Source organism: Hyperoodon ampullatus (assembly GCF_949752795.1).
Source record: "Hyperoodon ampullatus genome assembly, chromosome: 10".
NCBI classification, from domain to species: domain Eukaryota; kingdom Metazoa; phylum Chordata; class Mammalia; order Artiodactyla; family Ziphiidae; genus Hyperoodon; species Hyperoodon ampullatus.
In genome coordinates this window covers 7510872-7535909 of record NC_136923.1, presented here as the reverse complement: position 1 = coordinate 7535909, position 25038 = coordinate 7510872, and the positions used below count along the sequence as shown (strand labels likewise).

At 46.8% G+C, this 25038-nt stretch overlaps 2 protein-coding genes across 2 annotated transcripts in view; both read left to right on the top strand.

The window, feature by feature from the left end:
* IRAK2 (interleukin 1 receptor associated kinase 2) overlaps positions 1 to 2339 on the top strand; it is a gene marked incomplete at both ends in the record, with an annotated part of 56653 nt that extends 54314 nt beyond the window's left edge. The window contains 2 exons of the mRNA XM_079713509.1: positions 971 to 1262; positions 2227 to 2339. Of these exons, the coding sequence (XP_079569635.1) occupies positions 971 to 1262; positions 2227 to 2339 (405 nt within the window). The remainder of the gene's footprint in view (positions 1 to 970; positions 1263 to 2226) is intronic.
* Positions 2340 to 7677: 5338 nt separating this feature from the next.
* On the top strand, positions 7678 to 25033 carry TATDN2 (TatD DNase domain containing 2; the record flags this gene model as incomplete). Its single annotated transcript, XM_079712540.1, has 7 exons — positions 7678 to 8097; positions 12845 to 13339; positions 18920 to 19789; positions 22214 to 22341; positions 23551 to 23734; positions 24152 to 24327; positions 24719 to 25033. 6 exons carry the CDS (start codon positions 7678 to 7680, stop codon positions 24290 to 24292), a joined length of 2238 nt encoding a protein of 745 aa, XP_079568666.1. The 3' UTR covers positions 24293 to 24327; positions 24719 to 25033.
* Between the last annotated feature and the right edge of the window lie 5 nt (positions 25034 to 25038).

Genomic DNA, 25038 nt, shown 5'->3' with positions numbered 1-25038 from the left:
GCACATATCACTTTTTCTCCCGTAGGCCAGAACCTAGGCCAGAACCTAGTTATATAGGTTTGTAGTTTTTAGCTTGGCAAGTATTTATTGGGCATATATTGTGAAGATTTATCTCAAAAGGTGACATTTGAACTGGGCCTTGAAGCATGAGGAAGCATTTGCTATGTAGAATAAAGGGGATAGGGCACTTTCATATACAAAGAGGAATGAAAATGGTCATTGTCCGCAGTATTTCACAACCAAGCTAGGAAGATGAGAGATCATAGGGTCATGGCCTTGAAGAGAAGCAGACTTGGGTTTAGTGGTCAGCTCTGCCACTCACTGACTGGGTGACCTTAGGCAGGGAACTTAACCTCTCTGATCTTTTAATTTTTTATTTATAAAAACTCATTTACATTATGTGTCAAATGTGCTTTGTAAATTGCAAGGCACTGAGCAAATGAAATTTGTTATTTTTACTAAGGGTAGGTTTGTGTGCCATTTGTGTGTGTGTGTGTGTGTGTGTGTGTGTGTGTGTAAAGAAGAAATATTCCTTCCCTGCCTGCCTCTAATTTTACTAACCTCCCTAACCAGAAAAGCCCTCAAGGGCAATATCTATATTACTTAGGGCATTTCTAGCTGAAAGTGATAGAAACTCAACTCGAATTATTAGATTTCGACCCACAGACACACACGTAACCACATAACAGAGAAGGAAGCAGGGAGCCTATGAATGAGAGGATGAATGGTTTATTGCTCATTTAACCAAACTGCAGGCAGGATAGGTATTGCTGGGGCAGCTAGACCCAGGGTCTCAACCAGCAAAAGTACAAATATCTGTATCTCTGTTCCTGTGGTGCATTCTCTCTCTCTCTCTCTCTCTCTCTCTCTCTCTCTCTCTCTCTCTCTCTCTCTCTCGGCCTGGGAGACCTGGTAGATTTTTAATTTCAGGAAAAGTTCTTAGTGAGTGCTCTTGTCTCTCTTCCCCAAGGTGTGTGACTCTGTGGCTGCTGTGGAAGAACAGCTGAGAGGTCAGGAGACGTCGCTCCCTTGGAGTGGTCTTTCCGAGCGCACAGGCTCTTCCTCCAATACCCCGGAAGAAACGGACGACGTGGACAATTCCAGCTTCGAAGCCTCCTGCTCCATGAGGGAGGCACCCTGGGCCGGGGCTGCCGACTCGCCTCCCCCCACAGCGGATGGAGAAAGCGAGCTGCCGGCTGGTGGGGCAGTGGAAGCAGACTCCTCCTCTGAGGCCCGCGCCAGTCCAGAACCTCCCCAGGATGGTAAGCGTGGGATCTGAGTCCTTATACACTCTCATTTATGTCCCCACCTCAGCCTATCATTTATTCCTTCTCTCCCTCATTCACGCGTTCATTTGATTATCCAGCTGTTCACCTGCCAGCTGGCCGCGCCAAGAGAATCATCCTCCCTCTCCCTCGGCCCCCGATGTCGAGTCCCTCACTCAGTCCTGTCCACTGACCTAAATATCCCTCGGCTCCATCTGCTCTGCATTGCCCGTCCCCGTACCCCTACCCCTCATCTAAGCTACTCTCCTCTTGCTGGATGACCGCACAGCCTCCCTGTGGCCTCCCTGATCTGCTCTGGCCCCTCACCAGTTCTTCCAGGGGCCAGCCAGAGTGGTTTTTAAAAACAACTCATGTCACCCCTCATTTAAAGCCCTTCTGTGGTTCCCCTTTGCACTTAGAGACCAAGTAAAAACTCCCTCTTGGGACCAGCAAAGCCCCTTGTGGTCTGTCGCCGGCCGCCTCTCTATCCTCACTTCACACCTTGCCAGCTGCTTCCAAAGATAGCTTCTATTTCTGACTCTGGGGTCCAAACACACCAGGTTTCCTTCTGAAATAAAAATTCGGAAGGCCTTTACAATTCAGCGTCCTCATCCCCTGGTAAACGTGGCTCTGTGAATGTCTCAGGCTCTGACCTTTCCTGTTGTTCCTCCTCCCACATGGAGGTGAGAGGAAGAAGAGAGAGAGAGTGTAAGCTTCATTCTAACACTGCCCCCCACCCCCAGGGGAGAAGCATGGAAGCCCCTCCTCTCTGAAAGGTGGGGGGCAGGTGACAGGCCTTCCCTGAAAAGGCAGAAGCAATGACAGTGCTCATTCCACTCAGGGCCTGATTCAGAAGCCCGACTTAAGTGAAAAACTCTGACCAAGTCTGACTTTCTAAGAATTATAACAACTGTTTCCAAATACCTTTTGTTCAAGTTCTTTACTTTCCATTGAATGTCAGCTACAGAGACTTCGTGGAAAATTGAGATCAATGAGGCCAAAAAGAAACTGATGGAGAATATCCAGCTCTACAAAGAAGAGAAACTGGATAGCATCGAGCTTTTTGGCCCCTGATGACTCGAACACAGCTGAGGACCCTCGTCCTCCATTGGAAAAATGAACGTCAATCGAGAAAAAGATCTAAGGAAGAATCAAGATCTCCCAGGAAACACCAAACATCAGCTTCCCTTGGGTGGCGGCAGAGACACTTCCATTTTACCAGAGTGAGTTAGGGGAGACGGGACCTCAGCTTTCAGAGACACAAAAATCCATGAAGTCCTCTTCCTTTCTGAGATTTGTCAATCAGAGCTCTGGGTTATCAGGAGACTAAAGGGGAAACCCTGATACATGAGCCCAGGATGTGAGCGATTTTGTGGTTCCGGGGAGCATGTGACAATAACCACCCCAATAGATGCCATCGCCTGGCTCTCACCCTCGACAACCGACTGAGCATTCTGAGCGCTGATGGAACTTTCCAAAGCTAAGATCTCTGGGTAATATTTGCCACCAACCGCCCACAAACTTTCATGACCTTTACATGAAAGACTTTCAACTTGTGTCCCATTTTGGTTCTTCATTCCCTCGTCAAGGTCTCAAGTTTTACAAATGCCAGACACCTGGCAGAAGGCTCTAGAGGTTTTCTGCTTTCTCTTTCAGAAATCTTGCAACCCACAGATATTTATTTAATGCCCACTCTGCACCTTTATCCTCCCATCCCACTAATGCTAATATTTTAAATGGAGTTTTTATTTAGAGAATATGTATTATTTATGGCTGGATGAAGAACCAGGAGAACTAGGTTCATGTTTGATTCTGCTGCTAATTTAATTTCTGGAACCTCAGTTTCCTTGTAAGTAACATGCATTCATCTTCCCTCCCTGGGCTGTTGGGGAGGAATGGGTGAGATATGGCTACAGAAGTACTTTGAAAATGCACTTGTCCTGTTTTATTAAATAAATTTTAAAAAAAGACATTAAGCGTTTATTTTTGTCACGTACCTAACATTTATTGCAGTGGGTATATTTCTGAAAAGTCACGTTGCAAGTCTTTTTAAATTCAGCGTGTCCTATTTTATTTTTATTTTTTAATAAAATTATTTATTTTATTTATTGATTTTTGGCTGTTTTGGGTCTTCCTTGCTGCGTGTGGGCATTCTCTAGTTGCGGTGAGCGGCGGCTACTCTTCGTTGAGGTGCGCGGGCTTCTCATTGCGGTGGCTTTTCTTGTTGCGGAGCACGGGCTCTAGGCGTGCGGGCTTCAGTAGTTGTGGCTCGATGGCTTAGTTGCTCTGCGGCATGTGGGATCTTCCCGGACCAGGGCTCGAACTCATGTCCCCTGCATTGGCAGGCGGATTCTTAACCACTGCGTCACCAGGGAAGCCCTTATTTCTATTTATTTATTTATTTATTTTTGGCTGCGTTGGGTCTTCGTTGCTGCACACAGTCTTCAGTAGTTGTGGCGCATGGACTCAGTAGCTGTGGCTGGCAGGCTCTAGAGCGCAGGCTCAGTAGTTGTGGCACATGGGCTTAGTTGCTCCACGGCATGTGGGATCTTTCTGGACCACAGATCAAACCCGTGTCCCCTGCATTGGCAGGTGGATTCTTAACCACTGTGCCACCAGGGAAGTCCCACCCTTGTCTTAAACTCTGGTGGCTGTGAGGATTCAACCAGAGTCTGTGTTACGTGCCCTGAACAGGACCTGGCGTGTGGTAAGCACCTTAAAATTATGAGCAGTATGTTTCCAAAGCGTTTTGAGCAATAGAGGACAGTTGCCAATTGGGTAATATTACCCAGACAGATTTGTATTTCCAGACCAGGGCTTCACAAATTTCTGAAGAGGTCAGAGAACCACTTTGAGAATCCATGAAAGCTTTGGACCTTCTTCCTCCAGCAAGCTGTAAATTCATACATACACAATTCTGTATATGAATTCTAGGGGTTCATGAGCACCAAGGTGTCTTTCCATGAATTCCTAGAGGGAAGGCCTGACTTTTTTTAAGTTAATAGATGCACACAGCAACAAACAAACAAAAAACCCAAACAGTACAAAAGATTACATGGGGGATTCCCCACTGGGATCTTAGTCCCTCATTTCTTCTTCTCAGAGGCAATGGCTGTTACTAGTTTGGGGATTCTTCCAGAGATGATAAAAAAAAATTTTTTTTTTTAAATCTTTGTGCTCAACTTCATTAGTTATTAGGGCAATGAAAATCAAAACCACCATACAGAGAGACACCCCTGGGGGAAAAATATCTTCTAAAGAGATTTTTGAGAATGACTGGAAATTCTAATTAAAATGAGATAGATTTATCTTGACAAATATTGCAATACTAACATTTCTCTGGATGTGGGTACAACTAAGAGCATTCCAGTGACTTTATCATGTATGTTAAAAATTGAACATTAGTCATCTGTTTTGTCATTTCTATCAGGTATTTAAAATAAATTTTATTAGGTATTTAAAGAAATCAAAACCACAATGAAATAACCACTCACACCTGCTTAGATGGCTGGAATAGAAAAGACAGACAAAAACAAGCGCTGGGGCTTCCCTGGTGCAGCAGTGGTTGAGAGTCCGCTTGCCGATGCAGGGGACACGGGTTTGTGCCCCAGTCCGGGAAGATCCCACATGCCGTGGAGCAGCTGGGCCCGTGAGCCATGGCCGCTGAGCCTGCGCGTCCGGAGGCTGTGCTCCGCAACGGGAGAGGCCAACAGTGAGAGGCCCGCGTACCGCAAAAAAAAAAAAAAACAAACAACAACAACAACAAGCGCTGGCAAGGCTGTGGAGAAATTGGAACCCTCATACATTGCTGGTGGGATTGTAAAATGGCCAGCCACTTTGGAAAAGTTAAACAGTTTCCATATGACCCAGCAATTCCACTCTAGGTATCTACCTAAGAGAAATGAAAACATATTCCTACAAAAACTTACACACCAGTGTTCATAGCAGCAATATTCATAATAGCCAAAAGGTAGAAACAACCCAAATGTCCATCAAAAGATGAAGAGTTAAACAGAATGTCGTATATCCATACAATGGACTATTATTCAGCCATAAAAAATGAAGTACTGTTACATGGTACAACATGGGCAAACTTGAAAAGACAATGCTAAGTAAAAGAAGCCAATCATATATTGTATGATTCCATTTTTGTGAAATGTCCAGAACAGGCAAATCCATAGAGACAGAAATTAGATGTGTGTGTGTGTGTGTGTGTGTGTGTAGGGGGAGTGGCTTGGGGAGGGAAGTGGTAAAGATCACAAGATTTTAGGGTGATGAAAAGTTCTAAAATTAGATTATGGTGATGGTTGCACAACTCTAAATGTACTAAAAAAATCATAGAATTATGTATCGGTGAACTTTATGGTATGTAAATTTTATCTCAATAAAGTAGTTAGAAACACAGAAATACAGAGTGTTTACTCTCAGGCATTTAAAAACATTTTATCTCGAGGCTCCACTCCTCTCTCATTTATTATTTTTTGCTGTACACAGGGTATTTTCATTCATCCAGGAACCTGTGTTTTCTCATGTCTTTCTTGGCCATTCTTCCTCAACAGTCCTTTTGGAGCACTTCATTCTTTTTGCCTGGATTCCATTGTATGGTCCTTCTGTAATTTACATAACTAGTTTCACTTGCGGGTACTGAGATTGTTTCCATTCTTCTTGCTCCCAATGGTGCTGCCTTCCAAGGAGGTTTCACCAATACGGTGATGTATGGGAGTGCGTTTCCCCACATCCTCAGCTGCGAAGCATGTTATCATGCTATTTGATCTTTGCTAACCTAATGGGTGAAAACATAATTTTGTTTGTACTCTAAATGACTGAAATGGCCCCATTTTTCATGTTAAAATGAAATCTAACAAATTTCGTGATTTGTTTCGTTCATCAGTTCATTTCCTTTGTCCGCTGAAATATCTTATTGCCAGAGTTTTTACATAGTAGGGACATCAGCCCTTTGCCACGTGTTCCAAATATTTTTCCAAGTTTGTACTTTGTTTTTTAACTTTTATATTTTTTGCCAGAAGGATATTTTACATTTTTGTGTAGTCTTTTTTATTTTTTCCTCCGTAGTTTCTAATTTCTAATTCCAATTCTCTCATTTTCTGTGTTTTGTCACTTGGTCTCTGTAAATGGAGTGATGATGCTGGTGTGGGTTCGATGAGCGTATCTGGATCTGAAGGCGTCCTGCTAAGGGGGACAGCGCTGACTGGCAGGGAGCAGCCCTCGGGAACCCGGCTCCCCTTGTTGTCCCCTACCCACACCAAGGGCAGGCCTGAGGAACTGCGGCCCGGCCTCAGCTTCGCGCTCTTCGAGCCAACGTGAGTGGCTCCGCCCCGTCTAGCTTCCGACCAATGGAAGAGCTTCTTAAGGCGTAGGGTCCCGCCTCCAGACATCCTGGCTAAAAGGAAAGCTCCGTCTTGCTTGGAGTCCCGCCCCTTGCCGATTTGACCAATGGGCGCCCTCCCTTCAGCGCAGGACCCGCCTCCGCCGCCCGCTCGGCTGCAGACCTCACAGCTCATTCCGGTAGGCGGGCGTAGCGGAGGCCAGTGTGGTCAGAACCCGGGCGGAGGCTAGGCCGGCGCCGCAGGAGTGGGGCGGGCGGCGAGCGGGCGGCGAGCGGGCGGCGAGCGGGCGGCGAGCGGGCGGCGAGCGGGCGGCGAGCGGGCGGCCAGGGCAGGGCGTCAGGCCGGTGCAGGCTGCGGGGCCGACGTCCGGGCCGCGGGAGCAGGGACGGGAGGCGGGGCGAGGCGGACCCGGGGGTGTTCTGAGGAGGCGGACTGGGGCGCCACCGGCTTCTGAGGGGCGGCTCGCCCCCTTCCGGCCCGGGGCTGGTCGGCGGGGCCGCGGGGGCAGGGCGGGCTGCGTGCCGGGTCTGGCCCTGCTCTGCGGCCCGCGCTCGGCGTTCCGGGCCTCCGGGCCGCGCTCTCGCCCAGGGGCTGCGGGTCTGGCCCCCAGGTGTGGACCTAACAGCGCCCTGTAGCCTTCTGAAGCGCTGACATCTGCGAAGGGCTTTGTATTGTAAACTCAATCAGAGCGCGTCGTAGTCCCGGAAGCGCTTTGACATCCCCGAAGTAGCGCTGTGCAAACTGAAGCGCTTGGTAATCGCGGAAGCACGTTGTGGGCTCGGAAACCAAATCGAACGAAGCCTTTGGTAAATCCTGGGACCTTCTGGACTTCTCCGAAGCGCTTTGGAATCGCAGACATTCGAAGCGCTTTGACATCTCTGAAACCTTGTGCACTGTGATGGGCAGTGGAAAGAAGGGGGAAAGGTCAGTGAAGCCAGCCCCTGGCTCTGACCTACTGGCCTGCCCTCCCTCGGGGAGTCCCGGGATAGCGGGAGGCTGGGGAGGGGCAGCTGTAGCAGGAGTGGTGGTGGATTCCCGGCCCCGTCTTCACCTTGCAGGTGCCCATGGCGTCGGAGAGGCGCAAGGTCAAGTACCACTGGAGCAGCCCTTCGGAGCGGAGTTCCCGCAAGCGCAGCTGCCTCCGGGAGCCCAGTGATGTGGCCCCCTCCAGCCGGCCAGCTCACAGCTCTGTGTCGCGTTCAGGAGGGGCCAGCAGCCCCAAGCGCATGAAAACCCAGAAGGAGCATGGTGTGTCGCGCATGAAAACCCAGAAGGAGCATGGTGTGTCCTGGGGCTCATCCCGCCGCAGAAGTTCCTCCTCCTCCTCCCATTCCTCTGGCCCAGGTGTGGGTGGGGCCGCCTCCAAAGGAGGCCTGATTCAGAGCTCAGGAGAATTCCTTTCGTCAGGGGGATCCCCTCTGTGCCCTGCCAGACCTTCTCTAGAGGAAATGGCTTCTCTCCAGGAGGAAGCCTGCAGCCTTAAGGTAAGTGGCCCCAACGCCTTGCAAACGGTGAAGCCCTTTCCACTTGGCTTGAGATGTTGGAGATGGGAATTTTGGTGAAAGGATACTAAAAAAAAAAGACCAGGTCTCTTAAGATCTCTGGGGTCTCCCCAGGGGAGAGCAAACTGGAAGACGTCAGAGGATGGCCTGAAGGTCGGTGGAGAGGTAGTTTGCAAACTTGGCAGCATTTTGGAACTACTTTAGAATCCTTGCGCCTTCCTGCCACCCTGATGAGGTTATGCTGGGGTGTGGGCGGAGCTGCCAGGTATATATAAATATTTCTCAGGCGCTTGTAACCCCCAGTCAGTCAGGATGGAGGCTCGCTGCGCCGGGAGGTAGATGGCGTGCCCCGGAGACACAGATGTATGTTATTTCGGTTGTAAATTTAGGGAATTGTGCCCTGTGAAGCACAGAACCAAGAAAAAGAAGTTGGTTCTTGGTGTGGCTTTTCACCAAGGTTACGGTTTCCAGCACGTTGGGGTTTTGCGTGGTGTGGCAGGATTTAGTTTGGAGGTTCAGGGTTTAGTTCCCCAGTGGGTACACACAGGAGGACTTCATAATACTGGGGGGCAGACTGAGGAGTGCTTCATGGAGGAGGTGCAGTTCATCCACTCATTTGTTTTATGTTAACTCTTACTTTTTAACTTTTTAAAATAAATTTATTTGTTTGCTTTTGGCTGCGTTGGGTCTTCCTTGCTGCGCACGGGCTTCCTCTAGTTGTGGGAGTGGGGGCTACTCTTGGTTGTGCTGCACGTGTTTCTTATTGTGCTGGCTTCTCTTGTGGAGCTCGGGGCTCTAGGTGCGCAGGCTCAGTAGTTGTGGCGCACGGGCTTAGTTGCTCCGCGGCATGTGGGATCTTCCCGGACCAGGGATTGAACCCATCTCCCCTGCATTGGCAGGCGGATTCTTAACCACTGCACCACCAGGGAAGCCCAGTTTTATGTTAACTTAAAAAAAAAAAAAAAAGATTATGTTTTCTCGGCGCGTGCGAGTATGTGTGTGTGTGTATGTGTGACAAGGTTGATCGTGAGTTTGGAAAGGTTCAGTCTCTTGCAGTCAGTCTGCTGCTTCCAGGTTAGAGGGAGGAGAGGCGCCCTAGTTTATGTTACTGGCTACTGTGTTAGCGTCATCCACCTCTTTAATCAGGTCTTGAACAAATATTTATCTAGGGCCTGGTTTGTGCCAGGCAGTGTTTCTAGTTGCCTGGGATTTGCTTTCTAGCTTTTGGAGGTCTGGGCCTTCAGAGGTGGGGAGGAGTTCTGTGTGTGAAGGAATGGAGGAAAAGTCTTACTTGGGTGAGATGGGCTGCCCCTAGATAAAGTTATCATAAAAAAAAACCCAAACGCAGCCGGAAGGAAAGTGGTTTGTCCTTAAGCCTTTGCTCAGTGGTTTCTTACGTGGAATTGAGAAGTGAGGCTGTATTTAGCTCTGTATCCTCGTTGGCAGGCTGTTGTTTTTAGGCGAAGTGCTCCAGGTGTTTTCAGTTTGGCCCTCACAGTCAGAACTCTTGTGGGCACACTGAGTTTTTAAAAAAATTTAATGGTGAGCTGAAAAGCTTTGTCTGACATAAGAATGCTGAATATGACTCAAATGTAAATCAGGTAAATATGAGGCTAATTTGATCTTGTCATTAATTCTTGCTGCAGCTTCAGTGGTTCTGGGTACAGGGTAAAACTGTCAGTTGATTAAAGGTAATGGCAATAACAAGATGAGGAGGCACAGGGGAATCTAGCTTAGTGTTTCAGGTGTGCTGCATCCTCTCCGCTCGGGCTGTCCTGTGGGGCTGGAACTGGAGAGTTGAGGGTGTGGCCTCTCTTCCCGGGTGGTCTAATACAATCACAGACACACGTTTCTCTAATTTAGGGCTAATGGGTCTTGTTTTGCCTCAATTTAACGGTTAACCATGGAGCGGTGAGTAGTCTGGTCCTGTCTCAGAAGTCTCGGGTTCTGCCGGTGCCTTGCTCTCAGGCATAAGCGCTTGAGTGAGGATTGTGTGCCGAGCATTCTGTTGGATGGTGGAGCCATGAGGTGGCTTGTAAGGAGCGTCCAGTCCGGAGGGAGGGCTGCGGAAGTCACAAGACTGCCTCACCAGGTGGTTTGGTGCGACAGAGATTCCGGAATGGAGGCTGGGGAGCTAGGTTGGGGGCAGCTTGCTGTACGGTGTTATGAGCCAAGGGAATTTAGATTTTATTCTAAGCCATTAGGGAGCTCTATACAAGGGGAAGGCAGATTTGCGCCTTTGGAAGATCATTCATGTTGGATAGAATATGAGGATGTTGATGGGATCGATCCCAGTTGTGCTACTCTAGTACTGCTAAGGGCTCTCCTTAGAGAGTGTTTGTTAGTTTGAAAACAAGATACAGTACTTTACTCATGTTTTAAAAAATAACTAATTAATTAAACATCCTTATTGGAGTATAATTTCTTTACAATGTTGTGTTAGTTCCTGCTGTATAACAAAGTGAGTCAGCTATACGTATACAAATATCCCCATGTCCCCTCCCTCTTGCTTCTCTCTCCCACCCTCCCTATACTCATCTTGATGAATTTGAAAATGCTTCTCTGACCTTCCCCTCTCTCTGCACCTCTTCCCCCCCTTTTCTGCAGTCATTTGCACGCTTGTTTATCTAATAAGTCCAAAGTCCTGTCAGCAAGCGCTGCTGAAGGGCATGCACAGAAACGGCCTCTTCTCCCCTTGGGTCCTCCCAAGGTCCCCTCACCACTCGCCTACCTTCTACCCACCCATCCACCTGCTCTTCTGCATTTGCTCTGTAAACATTGAGGGGTACACACTTACCTTCATGTGTCCCCCTCAACGCAGAAGTCTCTGTGCCAGGTCATGGAATATTCTGAGGGGAAGATGTTTGTGTTAGTTCATTCTGGCTGCTGTAACAAAATGCCTCAGACTGAGTAGCTTATAAACCACAGAAATTTATTTCTTATAATTCTAAAGGCTGGAAGTCTGAGATCAGGGTGCCAGCTTGGTCAGGTGAGGACTCCTTTCTGGGTCACAGTCTTCTCTTTGTGTCCTTACATGGCAGGAGGGGGCAAGGAAGCTGTCTTGGGGCCCCTTGACTAGGGCACTAATCCCATCAGTAAGGGCTCCACTTTGATGACCTAATCACTCCCCAAAGGACACACCTAATACCATCACCTTGGGGGTCAGATTTCAACATAAGAGTTTTGTGGGGAACACATTCAGACCATAGCTAGACTGGGCATTTTGGAATCAATAGAGATTCCTGCTGGCCAGCCTCTCCTTGTTTGTGCCTTATTACCTCCAGGATAATTGCGAGGTTTTTCTCAGATTCTAATGGTAGCTGATGATCTTTGTTTACTTTATAGAGAAGGTTAAATGTGTCTGTCATGAGCATCTTCACCTACCTTAATTTTAGTTTTTAGTATGACATACCCAAATTTCTAATTCAATTTAGGGAAGGAAGAGTGGAAGGGAAAATTTAAGCTTTATTATGTGCTAGAGCTTGTCAAATATGAGTCTCAATATTTGACCTCTAGATGCTCACATAATCCTCAGTCTTGTGAGGTGGGCCTTGTTATCTTTCTTTTTTTTTTTTTTGAGAAGTAAAATCATGATTATGCTAAACCCTTGAGATTTTAATCTTTTTTTTGTTTGTTTTTTTATAGAAGTATAGTTGATGGCAGTGTTACCTTTATGTATTAGTTAACAAATACTTAGATATCAGTCAACACATATTTGAGCACCTGCTCTGTGTAGGCCCTGGGAAGATGAGACTCAGAAAAGTTAAATGAGTTGACCAAGGCCACACAGCTTGTACGGGGCAGAGCTGTGGTATAATCTCAGATGAGTCTGTCTTCAAAGCCAGTGTTCTTTCTGCTGCTGCCCTCTGTGAGCATGTGCTCCTCCTGACCCAGTGTTAGGTGTGAGGGGTGGGAAACGGAGAGGGCAGGATCCTTCCCTTGAGGAGCCCTCTGCAGGGTCACGCAGCCCAGACACGAGAGAGCATTGTGCGTCTTGGCTCTTGAGGGATGCAGCTTTCACGGGTGGTCCTGTCTCCTGCATCTTCACTCAGCGGATGTCCAGTGCTTGGGTGCAAGGCTGTGCTGGGGCTGGAGGTGCAGAGAATAAGGCAGTTCATCACAGTGCAGTGTGTGGAGTGTTGTAACAGGGATATTTGAAGTACGAGGGGTCAGAGGACTTGAGTGAGTAACCATCGGGAGAGTCCTCACAGGAGAGGTGTCATTTGAGTTCTGTTGATGGCCAAGGCAGAAGAAAGGACATTTCAGGCAACAGGAGCAACGTATGTCCAAAAAGTGTCAGGAGATGCTGGTCTGACGCTCAGGGCACTGCTTGTTCCTGGGGCCCTCCTTTGCCCCTTCTCCAGCGCTTTCCTCATTCCCAGAACACCTGGGTGTGTGGAGAAAGGCGGGAGGTGATGCTGGAAGGAAGGCTGGGGGCCAGCCTGGGGAGGAGGGCTTCCGGTGTCACACTCAGGAGTCTGGGATGTATCCTGCAGGCAGATGCAGAGCCGATGAAGGGTTTTAAGCAGAGGTGTGACATTGCCAGATTGTAGAACTCCTTGTGGCACCTGTAGAGAAAGGATGGGGGGAGGGAGCACGCTGGGAGCCCCTGAAATTGTTAACAGTGGCTGACAGTGCTGAGGGCTGGCATGACATCTCCACTGATGTCTCATTTGCCAAGTGCTTCATATAGGAAATCACCTTTCATGATGTGTCATTTTCCTTCCAGGTTGATTCCAAAGATAGTTCTCGTAACCCCATGGATTCTGAATTTGCAGCTGAAGCTGAGGTTCAAAATGACGTAATTGAGGAACCAAACAAGGTCCAGAAAAGGCAGAGGGATAGACTTCGAGACCAGGGCTCTACCATGATCTACCTAAAGGCCATCCAGGGCATCCTGGGAAAGTCGATGCCAAAAAGGAAGGGAGAGGCTGCCATGAAGGCAAAACCCAACACGGCAGAGCGCGCCAGCCGCGGAGAGGGGCCAGCCAGGAGTGTCACCACGTGTGCTCCTCAGAAAGAGAAAAAGTCTGCCCCAGAGGTCAGAGCAGAGGAGGAGAAGGCTGTGCCGGAGAAGAGCAGCTTCTGGGACAGGAGAGTGGTGATAGACCCTCAGGAGAAACCCAGCGAGGAGCCCCTGGGTGGCCAAAGGACGGTCATTGACAAGCGCTGTCCAGTCCTGGAGTTTTTGGATGACTCTGACTCGCATGTAAACGGCCAGAAAGTGAGTCAAGCTCATGCCAAGCATGGGGTTTTGAATTCTGTTAAATGTATTTGGTCTTTTTAGTTTGATCCTGAGTGTTACTCATTCAACACTGTACTTGACTTACCCAGGGCTCCAGGGAGCAAATTGTTGGTTCTCTTCTAACATAGCTTTCAGAGTTATTAAGAAACCTCAATTCAGTGCTGTTTTTGTTTTAGGATTTATATGTTTGTTAAGACATAGATGTGCCTGTGTAACAAAGGCCAAAATAATTGTGGCTTAAAGAAAACAAGTTTGCTTTAAGGAGGATGGCTCCACAGTGTGGGGGCCTGGGGTGTCTTCTGCTCGATTCTCTGCTGCCCCTCAGCAGTTTCCATCTTGCGGTCTGAGCCCCTGTGACCGGGCTCAGCACATTACATTGACATTCCAGCCGGGAGGAACAGGAGAAGAGCATAGTACATTCCCTGCCTTTTAAGAGTTGGGCTCAGAAGCGGTCCCCATTGTATCTGCTCATAGCTGCTGACAAGAATCTAGAAACCTGGCCAACACCTGCAAGAGAGTCTGGAAGATTCCAGACTAATTTCCATCTGGGAAGCTTTACATTCAGATAAACTTTTATTGCTGTAGAGGAAGGAGAGAGTGATACTGAATGATATTGGAGGGAAACTAACGGTTATTAACACTGCTTATAATTCGGAGGAGAAAAGCACTCCTCTGTTGTACGCATCTCCGCCCATCCTTCACTACTGCTGCTTGGAGGTAGCCCCTTTCGTCTCTTAACTCTCGCTTCTAGTACTTACCTCCATATTTCTAAGTAATTTTTCATTGTTTATTTTTTGAAAATGTAGACATCTGTGGACTTCCTACTCAGGAGATGAGAATTTAGTTCTCTACACTTTGACAGCACCCACGCCCGTAAATGTATCCTCTCTCCCTTCCTGCAGCTCCCTGTATCATAATACCATTTTTAGCCAAATCTATTTGATTTATTATCACCATATTCATAGCTGAGTTACTTAGTATACTCTGATTACATTTCCTTTCTTACACAAGTTGATTTTCCTTGGAGTTCATCTTACCTTGTTTTTTCCTTTAGTTTTCTCTGTTCCTGTGACTATGACTATTTCATCTCCAAATTGCTAGTACCGTAAAATTCTTCTCGATGTTGTCAAAATAAGTAATCTGTTCCCCACCTTTTTTTTTTCGAGGTATAGCCCTTTTAATTGTTTCCTTAAGATTCCTTTTTTCCTCTTTCTCTTTTCATCTCTGCTTTCTTTATGAATAATTAAGGAGAGCCTATATAATGATAATATATACTCTTAAAATTTTTGACATACTTAATATCTAAGAACACTGGCTTAGTCTTCTGAGTCTTCCTTTTTTAGAACATCCTGTTCTTGTTTTGAGGTTAAATACCTTCTCTTGTTTCTCTGAGAATAGGAATAAAGGTTTGTTTTGAAGTTTTCTTTCTGCACTGCTGAGTTTCCTTCTGATTTTTTTTTTTCCTAAATATTTTGGTTTCTGTCTTTTGTGATAGGGCTTTCCTCAGATGTTTTGGGTATCTGTTCATATTTTTAAAATGACGCATTAAAAAGCCGATTGGAAGTTCTCAGTGCCTGGAAGGGCTTATTAACTGCTGCCTTGAACACAGGTGATAACCTGTGGACTCCCAGTTGGACCTGTAGCTTTATCCTCAGAGGCTGCTAGGGGTCCCTGGGACAAATCTTCCAGTGCTCTGCCCAGGAGCACACCTCTGGCTGCTAGTGTTTTAGGGGTCAGATTGAGGGAGGTGCCTGGGTTCTCACTGTCCAGCGTGTGTTGGTCTCTCCCCCTCAGCTATGTGTCTGTTGTCCCTGATTACTCCACAGTCTCCGTGGTTTAAGTTTTCCAAGTGAACTTTATCTTTTGCTGGGTAGGGAAGGGGCAGGCCCCTCTGTACAGGATGGGAGCAGGGATCTGGGGATCTAACTTCACCAATTCTCTTCTTTTCATCTCCAGCTTCACCTTCATTTTGAGAGGTCTGGTACCTCCAACTCCTTCGTCTTCTGGGGTCCTGTAGTGTGATTCAGCATGTTTTTGGGTTTTTCTCATCACGGGCCTAGGTTTTGGCCATCTGCGATCTGCTTATCCAGTAACTGTTCATCTATCTGCTTTCTAGCATCAAATTTTTATTTAATTTGCTTTGCTGTTTATTCTATATGCTTTCTCTTTGTAGGTTTATGCTTTTTCATGTCCATTTCCTGTAATTTTAAGAGTTTTTGGGCGGGGAGGACAGAACCCACATGTGCTGTATTTAATTGGAAATCCCAAGAACAGTCGGTTTTGTAAACTACTTTTCCCACCAAGTATACAATGTCTGTGTTTCCTGTCTAACATAGATCATTGTTTGGCTGCCTGGAATTCCATGGTATGGATGAACTTCCCAAACGTATATACCCAAACTTCTATTTGTCAAACTGGACATTTAGATTATCTGTTGGGTATCTATTTGGGGCAGCATGAAATGGTAGGTCAACAGATGAGTGTTGGGGTCAGACATTTGGGTTCAAATCCTGGCTCTGCCCCCCTAAACTGCAGTCTTGAGAAAGTCACTTTTAACCTCTTGGAGCCCCAGTTTCTTCCTCTGTATGAAAGGCATGGTTCTATAAATGTTATCACAGACTCATACAGGGATCAGCAAACTCTGTCTGTAAGGGGCCAGATAGTAAATATTTTAGGCTTTTTGAGCTTTTAAGGCCTCTGTTGCAACTATTAAACTGCGCTGGAGTAGCATGAAAGCAGCCATAGATAATATTTAAGTGAATGGGCCTGACTATATTCCAGTAAAACTTTATTTACACCAACAGGCAGTGCATTGGATTTGGCTTGTGGGTCACAGTTTGCTGAACCCTGAATTAATACATGAAAATCCTTTGCTCCGTGCCTCGAGTATAGTAGACTCTCAATAAATGTAGCTTTAAATTTTACCATATGGGCTTGAACCTTAGGCAGTCTTGAGTATAGGTAATCTCCGGTTTTCCCAAAAAGGAAATCCAAAAACATTTTCCTGGCCAACTTGACTATCTAAAGCTTTTCAGGGTCTTAGATGATGTCATCATAAGTCTGTTTATCATATATATTTCTAGATGCATGTGCATTTTTGAAGTCACTTTTTTCCCCACTCTGCCATTTTTCCTCCAGCCTCACATTTCATTAAATAATTTTGTTAAACCTCTTTACATGTTTTTCTGACATGGTCTTTGTTGTCACTGGAGTTACTTTTTGTGTTATGTAATGTGATTTCCTGAACTTCCCTGATGATAAGAATGAAAGAATCTGACTCAGGAGGTCTGAGATGGGACTGGGGAATTGGTATTTTTTAACAGATACTCTCGGATGATAGAGAAGTTTGTGAAGCAGTCAGAGGACATGTCTACCCTTACATCTGAGTTGGAATTTTAACTGTTATTATTTCTATTTAAACTTCTTATTATGGGATATTTAAAACATTTATGAAAATTACCCACATACCAATCACTCATCTTCAATAAGTATTAACTCACTGCCAATCTTGTTGTATCTCTGTATCCCTTTTCTCTCCACAAATTACTTTGAAGCAAATCCCACCTACCGTATCATTTCATCCGTAAATATTTCAGTGTGTATCTCTAAAATTAGATACAGGATCTTTAGGGAAAAAAACAAGCATAACTACAGTTCTGATCTCTCCCTCTGCCCTCTCTCTCCTCCAGTCCTTTTTTTTTTTGGCCGCACCATGCGGGATTTGGGATCTTAGTTCCCTGACCAGGGATCTAACCCATGCCCCCTGCAGTGGAAGCGTGTAGTCTTAACCACTGGACCACCAGGGAAGTCCCTCCCCACAGTCCTTAATAACATCAACTATCCAGTCAGTGATTAAATTTCCCTGTCTCATGGTTGTTTCAGTTTTTTTGAAACAGGATGTAAGTCATGTGTGTCAGTTTCTAAATGTGCTAAGTCTCTTAGTCTCTGTAGATTCCTCCTCCCCTCCCCAACCCCGTGTTGTTATTTATTTGTTGTTAAAATAAATAAAAGGTTTCATTTGAGTTGCAGAATTTCCTGTAGATGAGATCTTATTGATACAATGTAGCACTTTTTGAATTTGTATTGGTCTGCCCGTGGAAATTCTATCCCACCTTGCAAATAGCTGTTCCCATTGCATGCAGTTTGTGTTCAGTTTTTGGAGATATATTTTTGGCAGCCCAACAGTGTAACCATGTCTAATTATTTTTTAGGTTACTTTTTAAAGAAATATATTTACATTGTTTAAAAATAAAAATGTTTTTAGTGAGAAATAGCTTTCCAGCTGGCCCTGTGTTGCCCTATTACTTCACCTGGATACCACTTTACACCTATCTTAAGTGTTTTTCCAGTGTAATTTTATGCATAACCACTTATCATACTGCTTTTTAAAAAGTTATCTTTTAAAAAAAGTAAAAACAATCTTGAAAAGCTTTGTTAAAAATGATGTCCAACACAGAACTGTGAGGTCATACCCGCAGGAATAATTATTAACTCTGTTACCTTTTTTGGCTTCCCATCTCCCCTCCTTTTTAAAAGAATGAGCTTAGAGAACCTCTTTAAACGTCTCAAATTAGCTTGATTGAGATTTGTTTGGGGTCATTTGTCTTTTTCAAATAAAAGAGTACATCTTGTAATAGAAGAGACTTTGTGGGGACTTGAATATAAAACAGACCCCTCAGAAAAGGGAGCATCATTTTGGGGAGAAACCCTTACCTTCCATGTGGGCATTTTTTGTAATTTTAATCAGATTAACTTTTGTTTTTGAAAAAAATGGTGAATTATATTTTGAAGAGCTAGATTGCAAACATGTTAATTATGTGTTACTATATGCGATAGACATTTTATTTGTTCACATGTGCTCACATGTGAACACGTCAGGCACTTGGTGCTGGCACCTGTGTGTGACTTCTCTAGCATGTGGTCATGGGTACTCAGATATCATGTGGTGGTTGGCCTCTCCCAGAGGAGCAACCAGAGAGAACCAGGGGAAATAGCAAGGCTGCTCTGACGTAGCCCTGGAAGCTGCAGTGTCCCTTTTGGTTCCATCAGTTACAACACAAGTTAGCCCAGGTTCAAGGAGAGGGGTCACAAACCCCATCTTACAGTGGAGAGTAATATCAAAGAATTTGCAAACATCTTGAAACTGCTACACCTGTGTGGTTGTGCATTTTGAATGTGTGAGAGACCTGTTGTTAAGGATGAGATGCTGAGTGCTTCTTTTCTTTAAAACCCCCAATACACTGTGTGTTCTAGAGAGCAGTTTTTCCCAAGAGGGGTCTTCAGAAAGGGAATGTAGGCACAGCTTCCCTTTCAGGGGTGGCATATGAGACCATGGGCATAAGTTTATTCCCTGAAGCTGATAGGACTGTTGCTAGTTGTAAGCTGGCTCGCTTTCTGGGAATAATGGGGAACACAGGTGACAGAGTGAGCAAAGGAGCCAATGCAAAGCCATCATCACGGCCAGAAAAGCAGCCAGGGCTTCTGTTCTGGAGGTGACTGAGCATGGGAGGCTGTCTTCACACAGGAAGAAGGCTAACGTGTTTCTTTGCTTTTCTGCAGCCTAAAGACCGGGAGGTGGTGATGGAGCGCACCTCTTCAGGAAGCGACTGGTCCGACGTGGACGAGATTTCCACAGTCCGATTCTCTCAGGAGGAGCCCGTATCCTTGAAACCCTCAGCGGTTCCAGAGCCTTCTCCCTTCCCCACGGATTACGTCATGTACCCGGCTCACTTGTACAGCAGTCCCTGGTGTGACTACGCCAGCTACTGGACCAGCGGTCCCAAGACCCCCGGCTACCACTCCGCGGGCAGTGGCGGCAGCGACACGGTGCAGGTGGAGAGGAGCGGCCGGGGCTCTTCCCCCCGTTCAACGGTGAGCCCCCCGCACAACTCCAGAGAGCCCCAGGCCGCTGAGGAAGGCAGATCCCGGAAGTCGCGTTCATCTCGTCTCTCCAGAAGCTCGGAAGAAGAAGAGGTGAAGGAGAAAAGAACCTTCCGGGAGGACGTGCCGCCACGTCCGTGTGGAGGACCCGCATCTAGCTCCCTGCCCAGGAGCCGTCGGGAGCCCAGGTTGGAGGGTTTCATCGACACCCATTGTCACTTGGACATGCTCTATTCCAAGCTGTCGTTCAGAGGGAGCTTCACAAAGTTCAGGAAAATTTACAGCAGCTCCTTCCCTAAGGAGTTTCAGGGCTGCATCTCCGACTTCTGCGATCCTCGCACACTGACAGATGGCCTCTGGGAGGACCTGTTGAAAGAGGATCTGGTGTGGGGGGCCTTTGGCTGTCACCCCCATTTTGCACGTTACTACAACGAGAGTCAAGAAAGAAATCTTCTGCAGGCCTTAAGGCACCCCAAGGCCGTGGCATTCGGGGAGATGGGCTTGGATTACTCTCACAAGTGCACCACACCTGTCCCAGAGCAGCACAAGGTAATGTCGTCCTTAGTTTGTTGACAAACTATTATTTATTTAGTTCCTCTTTTAGTTGTTGAAACACAAGGTTTGCTCTACTTTGGGAACTAATGAGTTTAGAGTCTCTAAAAATGTGATTGCTCTTAGCCAGACCCTGTAGATGTCATTGGTCAAATGCTTCACAAACTGTTTCTTACCTTTCAGCTTAATTATACAAGAGGAGGGGCTTAGGTGCTGAGTGACTTTTACAGCTAATGATACAGGTGTCAAAACTTCTGTTCCTTCTTGGGAAGCAACACGTTGTGTTTGTTTAATTAAACAATATATTTTTATTCTGATTTCAAAGTTAGTGTGCCCATTTCAGAATATTTGAAAAATACACAAATGTGTAAAGAAGATCATTTCCCATTCCATCAGAGATAGTGACCATTACCGTCATAAGACTTTCCCCTCCCAGCGGGCTGCATTTACTCTTGTGCTTCACCTGGCTTCCCAGGGAGGACAGATGCTCCAACCCAGGCACAGTTCCTGTCCCCTAACAGTTCTTCCTTCTTAACGTTTTTGAACTTCAGATGTGTTTTTTTTTTTTTTTTTTTTTTTGCGGTACGCGGGCCTCTCACTGTTGTGGCCACTCCCGTTGCAGAGCACAGGCTCCGGACGCGCAGGCTCAGCGGCCATGGCTCACGGGCCCAGCCGCTCCGCGGCATGTGGGATCTTCCCAGACCGGGGCACGAACCCGTATCCCCTGCATCGGCAGGCGGACTCTCAACCACTGCGCCACCAGGGAAGCCCCAGATGTGTTTTGAAATTCATATTTTTAATGTTGCTGTCCCTTGGAGAATTGCAAGGGACAATTGGTGGTATGTCTTTCAAGCACCTGTCATGGAATCAAGGAAATGTGTGTTGTATGCATGTGCTTTTTAAAAAAGAATTTAGGAAAGTTAAGAAGAGAAAGTTACAGATTTGAATGTTTTTTCCACTGTGAAAATGTTCCTGCTTCATTGAACGTGCTTTGAAAAATACGCTTTTTAACAGCTATGTTATATTCCATCCCAAGGCTATAATAGTTTGAGTACTCAATAGTTTGAGTATAATAGTTTGAGTACTTGCATACTCAAGGCTATAATAGTTTGAGTATTCAACCGTTTGAGTATAATAGTATTGAGTACTCAAGGAAGAATTTTTTAGAAGCAAAAATTAAATGTTGGAATCAGAATCCCTTGCAACCTCTTGCCTCTGGAGAAGTTTAAGGAGGGTTGATGTGTTGGGGAGGGATCCTGCCGGCTGTAGGTAGTGGAAGTAGCTCATCTTTAAAGTCCTTGGCAAGTATTGTATGCTGTTGGTTCCCAGGGTCACTTTGCTTTAGTTGAAAACACTGGTTAAAAGTGAGTTATATCAGAACTGGTATTGGCGCAGTGCCACTGTTTTGAGAAGAGGCAGTATAAGTGTTGGACTTGAAAATGTCATTCTCAGGTGAATACCACCTGACTCAAATTACCAGAAGCGTCTTCTTATTTGATGTTAAAAATTCAAACACGAATGATATTGCACAATTGAAAAAGCTACTCGTGAAAACATAAAGTTTAAGATGAGGTAATTTCTTTATAATGAATTAGTATTTTTGTCTTTTTTTCTAAACCTGAACTTAGAAAGAATAAGAATAAGGAAAGAATAAGAGGAAAGAATAAGTTCTAGCCCTACTTTTTTCTTTAAAATTATTAGCAACACGTATATTTTACTACTGAAGACTTTTAAAGTAGCTAGAGTTTAAAAAAACAAAAAAAGTAGTATATCTGTAGGTATTCACCTAGAAGGAGATCTGATTTTGGTTAAGTAAAGAAAGCAAGCTGCAGGAAATATGTATAGTACTTATTCTTTCCACAAATACTTGAGCACCTGCTGAGAGCCAGGCATTGCACAGACGTATAGTATACATGGCAACTTTTTGCATAGGAAAAGGTGCGCAAGGTGATGGATTACCTCTTGGGAGTGGGAGTGGGAGTGGAGGCGGGGGTAGTGAAGGGGAGGACACTTAACTTGTAGTGGTGCTCCTGAGCCCAGCCCAGCCCTGCAGCCGCACGTGAGCATTGCCTAGTGGTGGCTGTGTGGACAGCCTGGGTTCAGATTTGCATTGTGGTGCTGTAGTTTACCAGCTGCAAGTTCCTTGACCTCATTTAGAGCCTCAGGTTCTTTGACTGCATGATGGGCTAACAGCAGTACCTATCTTAGGGTGCTTGTGAGGATTACATGTTATAATACACCTAAATAATAATACTCCCTAGTAAGCACTTGGTGAGTGTTAGCTATTATTATGCATTATAGAGTTTAAAAGTAAAGAATTGAAGAAGACAGTGGGGGTTGTGCAGTGGACTGGCTGTTCTGGGGTAACAGACATCCAGAGTAGCCCTAACCCACAGGTGTTGCCACTCTGTCTCCTCCCAGGTGTTTGAGAGGCAGCTGCAGCTGGCCGTGTCTCTCAGGAAACCCTTGGTGATCCACTGCCGAGAAGCTGATGATGATCTGCTGAAAATCATGAAACAATTTGTGCCTCCAGACTACAAGATTCACAGGTGAGAGTCTAGGACTTCAGCGGGCAAATGAAGTGAACATGTCCCTCTGTCTAGGACGTTCGTGGGAAAACAAATTCAGTGAGGAGAGGATTGATGATGTTACGTCTTTACATAGAATCTTTTCTCAAGATTAACTATCCGGTTGACCCATGTGAAATTTCTAATTATTTGACCATGGTTTAACCTAAAACATGGCAACTTCATACGGTTTGAGCTAATACCCTAAATCACTGTGACCCCCATCGCATGAAGCAGGCTGTAGTGGAAGCTCGGTTCCCAGATCTGAGAGCTGTCGATCTTGGGAGAGGCTGCTGTGGGTCCAGTGATGGAGCACACAGAGAACATTCCAGGGCACCTGAAAAGAAATTTCCTCTCCTACTTTGAATTTGAAAGTTCATCCCTCCCCACTTCCCCCACCCGCAGTTAAAGTCCAGGATGTATTTTCTCTAAATGGTATCTAGGGGTTCTCCAGTTTGGTAAACTCACCAACCTGCCCTGGTGTGTCTGTCCTGGGCATGGGCTTGGCTTGGGGGGTCCTGGGGAGCAGTGGGAGACAGTCAGCTGGCGACTCTGCAGAGGGCATGGGGCTGAGGTGGGCACAGGGTGCCCTGGGAACCAGAGGAGGGGCCCTTAGCTGCGTCTGGCTACAAAGAGGTCAAGAGGTGATGCCCATTGGCACTTCCATGACGGGTAAGGTGGGTTAACTGAAAAAACAGGGAGTCTAGAGCCCAAGCCAGGTGGCTGAAGGGGTGAGGCTGTTAGGCCTCTAGAGCATTGCCTTCCAGGTGCCCAGGCAGAGAGAGTGATGCCTCTGAGTGGAGCCACCACCAGAGATGAGATGAGGCACAGTCCCTCGGCCCTTCTGGACTAACATGTACTGTCCTAAGAACATGAACAGATACCAGGTTAAGAGAAGAAAGTTCACCTGTAGGCCACTCCCCAGTATTTTTATTTTTTGTTTCCTTCTGGTTCATTTGATTACCCGGACCTAGTTTTTACCTACTGTAGTTGTGATCCAGCTGGGCTGCAGTTTTTAATTCTGCTTCTGACTGTGTTGATTGTGAGTCCTTCCCTTGGATGCAGTCTTTCCATTTCTGAGAATTTACCCACCGAAAATAACTTAAAAGAGGTGAAATGTCCATAGGGAGTTGGGGGCTTCTGCAGAGGGGATTATGAGAGAGCCCTGATCTGGAATTCTCCTCCTTGCAGGCATTGCTTCACCGGCAGCTACCCAGTCATTGAGCCCCTGTTGAAGTACTTTCCCAACATGTCCGTGGGCTTCACGGCGGTCCTGACCTACTCCTCTGCCTGGGAGGCCCGGGAATCTCTGAAACAGATCCCGCTGGAGAGGATCATCGTGGAAACTGATGCTCCCTATTTCCTGCCTCGACAGGTAAGGGTGTCTGCAAGCTGAGTTGAGGCACTGAGGAGAGAGGGTGGGAGGTGTGCAGTCCCCCTTGCAAGGCTGGCAGGAACAGAGCCACAGTACCTTTCCAGGTCCCACCCTTGGCTGTGTAGGTGTGTCCTCTCTGTTGCTTTGCAGAACCAAAGTCTAGGGGGCTGAGAAGCTGAAGGGTAACCACTCTCTTCCAGGCAGTGCAAAGCCCTACCCTGTAGAGGGTAGTCCAAGGAAGCGTGGGACCCTGCTCACCCAGAGCCCCCCTGACTGGGACTCTCCCTGCACCTGCAGGTAAAGGGGTCTCTACACAGCTCCAAAGAGGCCCTGCTGGGGAAGGGCCGGGGAGGGAGTTGAACGTGACAGCTCTTCACAGAAGGCACAATGATATCCTGAATGCTTGGTGTCTTCCAGGTTCCCAAGAGCCTTTGCCAGTACGCCCACCCAGGCCTGGCCTTGCACACGGTTCGAGAGATTGCCAGGGTCAAAGACCTGCCGCTTGCCCGCACCTTGGCCACCCTGCGTGAGAACACCTGCCGCCTCTACAGTCTTTAAGCAGAGAGGGTGCCGTCAGGAGTCTCCCAGAAAAGGTGATAAAAATCACATTACATAGTTTTTAAAAACCAGGACAAAAATGACTTCGGCTATATATATATATATTTTTTTTTTTTTTTTTGCGGTACGCAGGCCTCTCACTGTTGTGGCCTCTCCCGTTGCGGAGCACAGGCTCCGGACGCGCAGGCTCAGCGGCCATGGCTCACGGGCCCAGCCGCTCCGCAGCATGTGGGATCTTCCCAGACCGGGGCACGAACCCGTGTTCCCTGCATCGGAAGGCAGACTCTCAACCACTGCGCCACCAGGGAAGCCCCAGGCTATATTTTTAAAATGTAGAGCATGTAGACATAGGGTGAGCAATGAATCTGGTCTGTCTTGAGTGAACTCAGGCTTAACCTTCATCCTTTTCTCTTCCCCGCGCTCCAGGATGACCAGCGGCCTGACAGGAGAAAGGCCGTGTGAGCTCTGTGTCCCTGCTCGAGGATGTTTGAGAGCCCGCTGGGATGGAGGAAACCCGGATAGGACGTTTCCTGAGACCTCGTCGGAGGCTTCCACTTCAGGCTGGTTGTGGGTGGGGCCGGCGTGTGGGGGGCTGGCGAGGGGTTCGGGCTGGCCTCCCGGCTGCAGTGCTCCAGGGCAGCCCAGGAAGAAGAGGAGGCTGATGTGAGGGCACAGCGAGCTTGCCCGCCCAGTGCCTGTTTCCACAGCTTGTGGTGCGAGCAGTCTGTGAATAAAGTCACACTGCT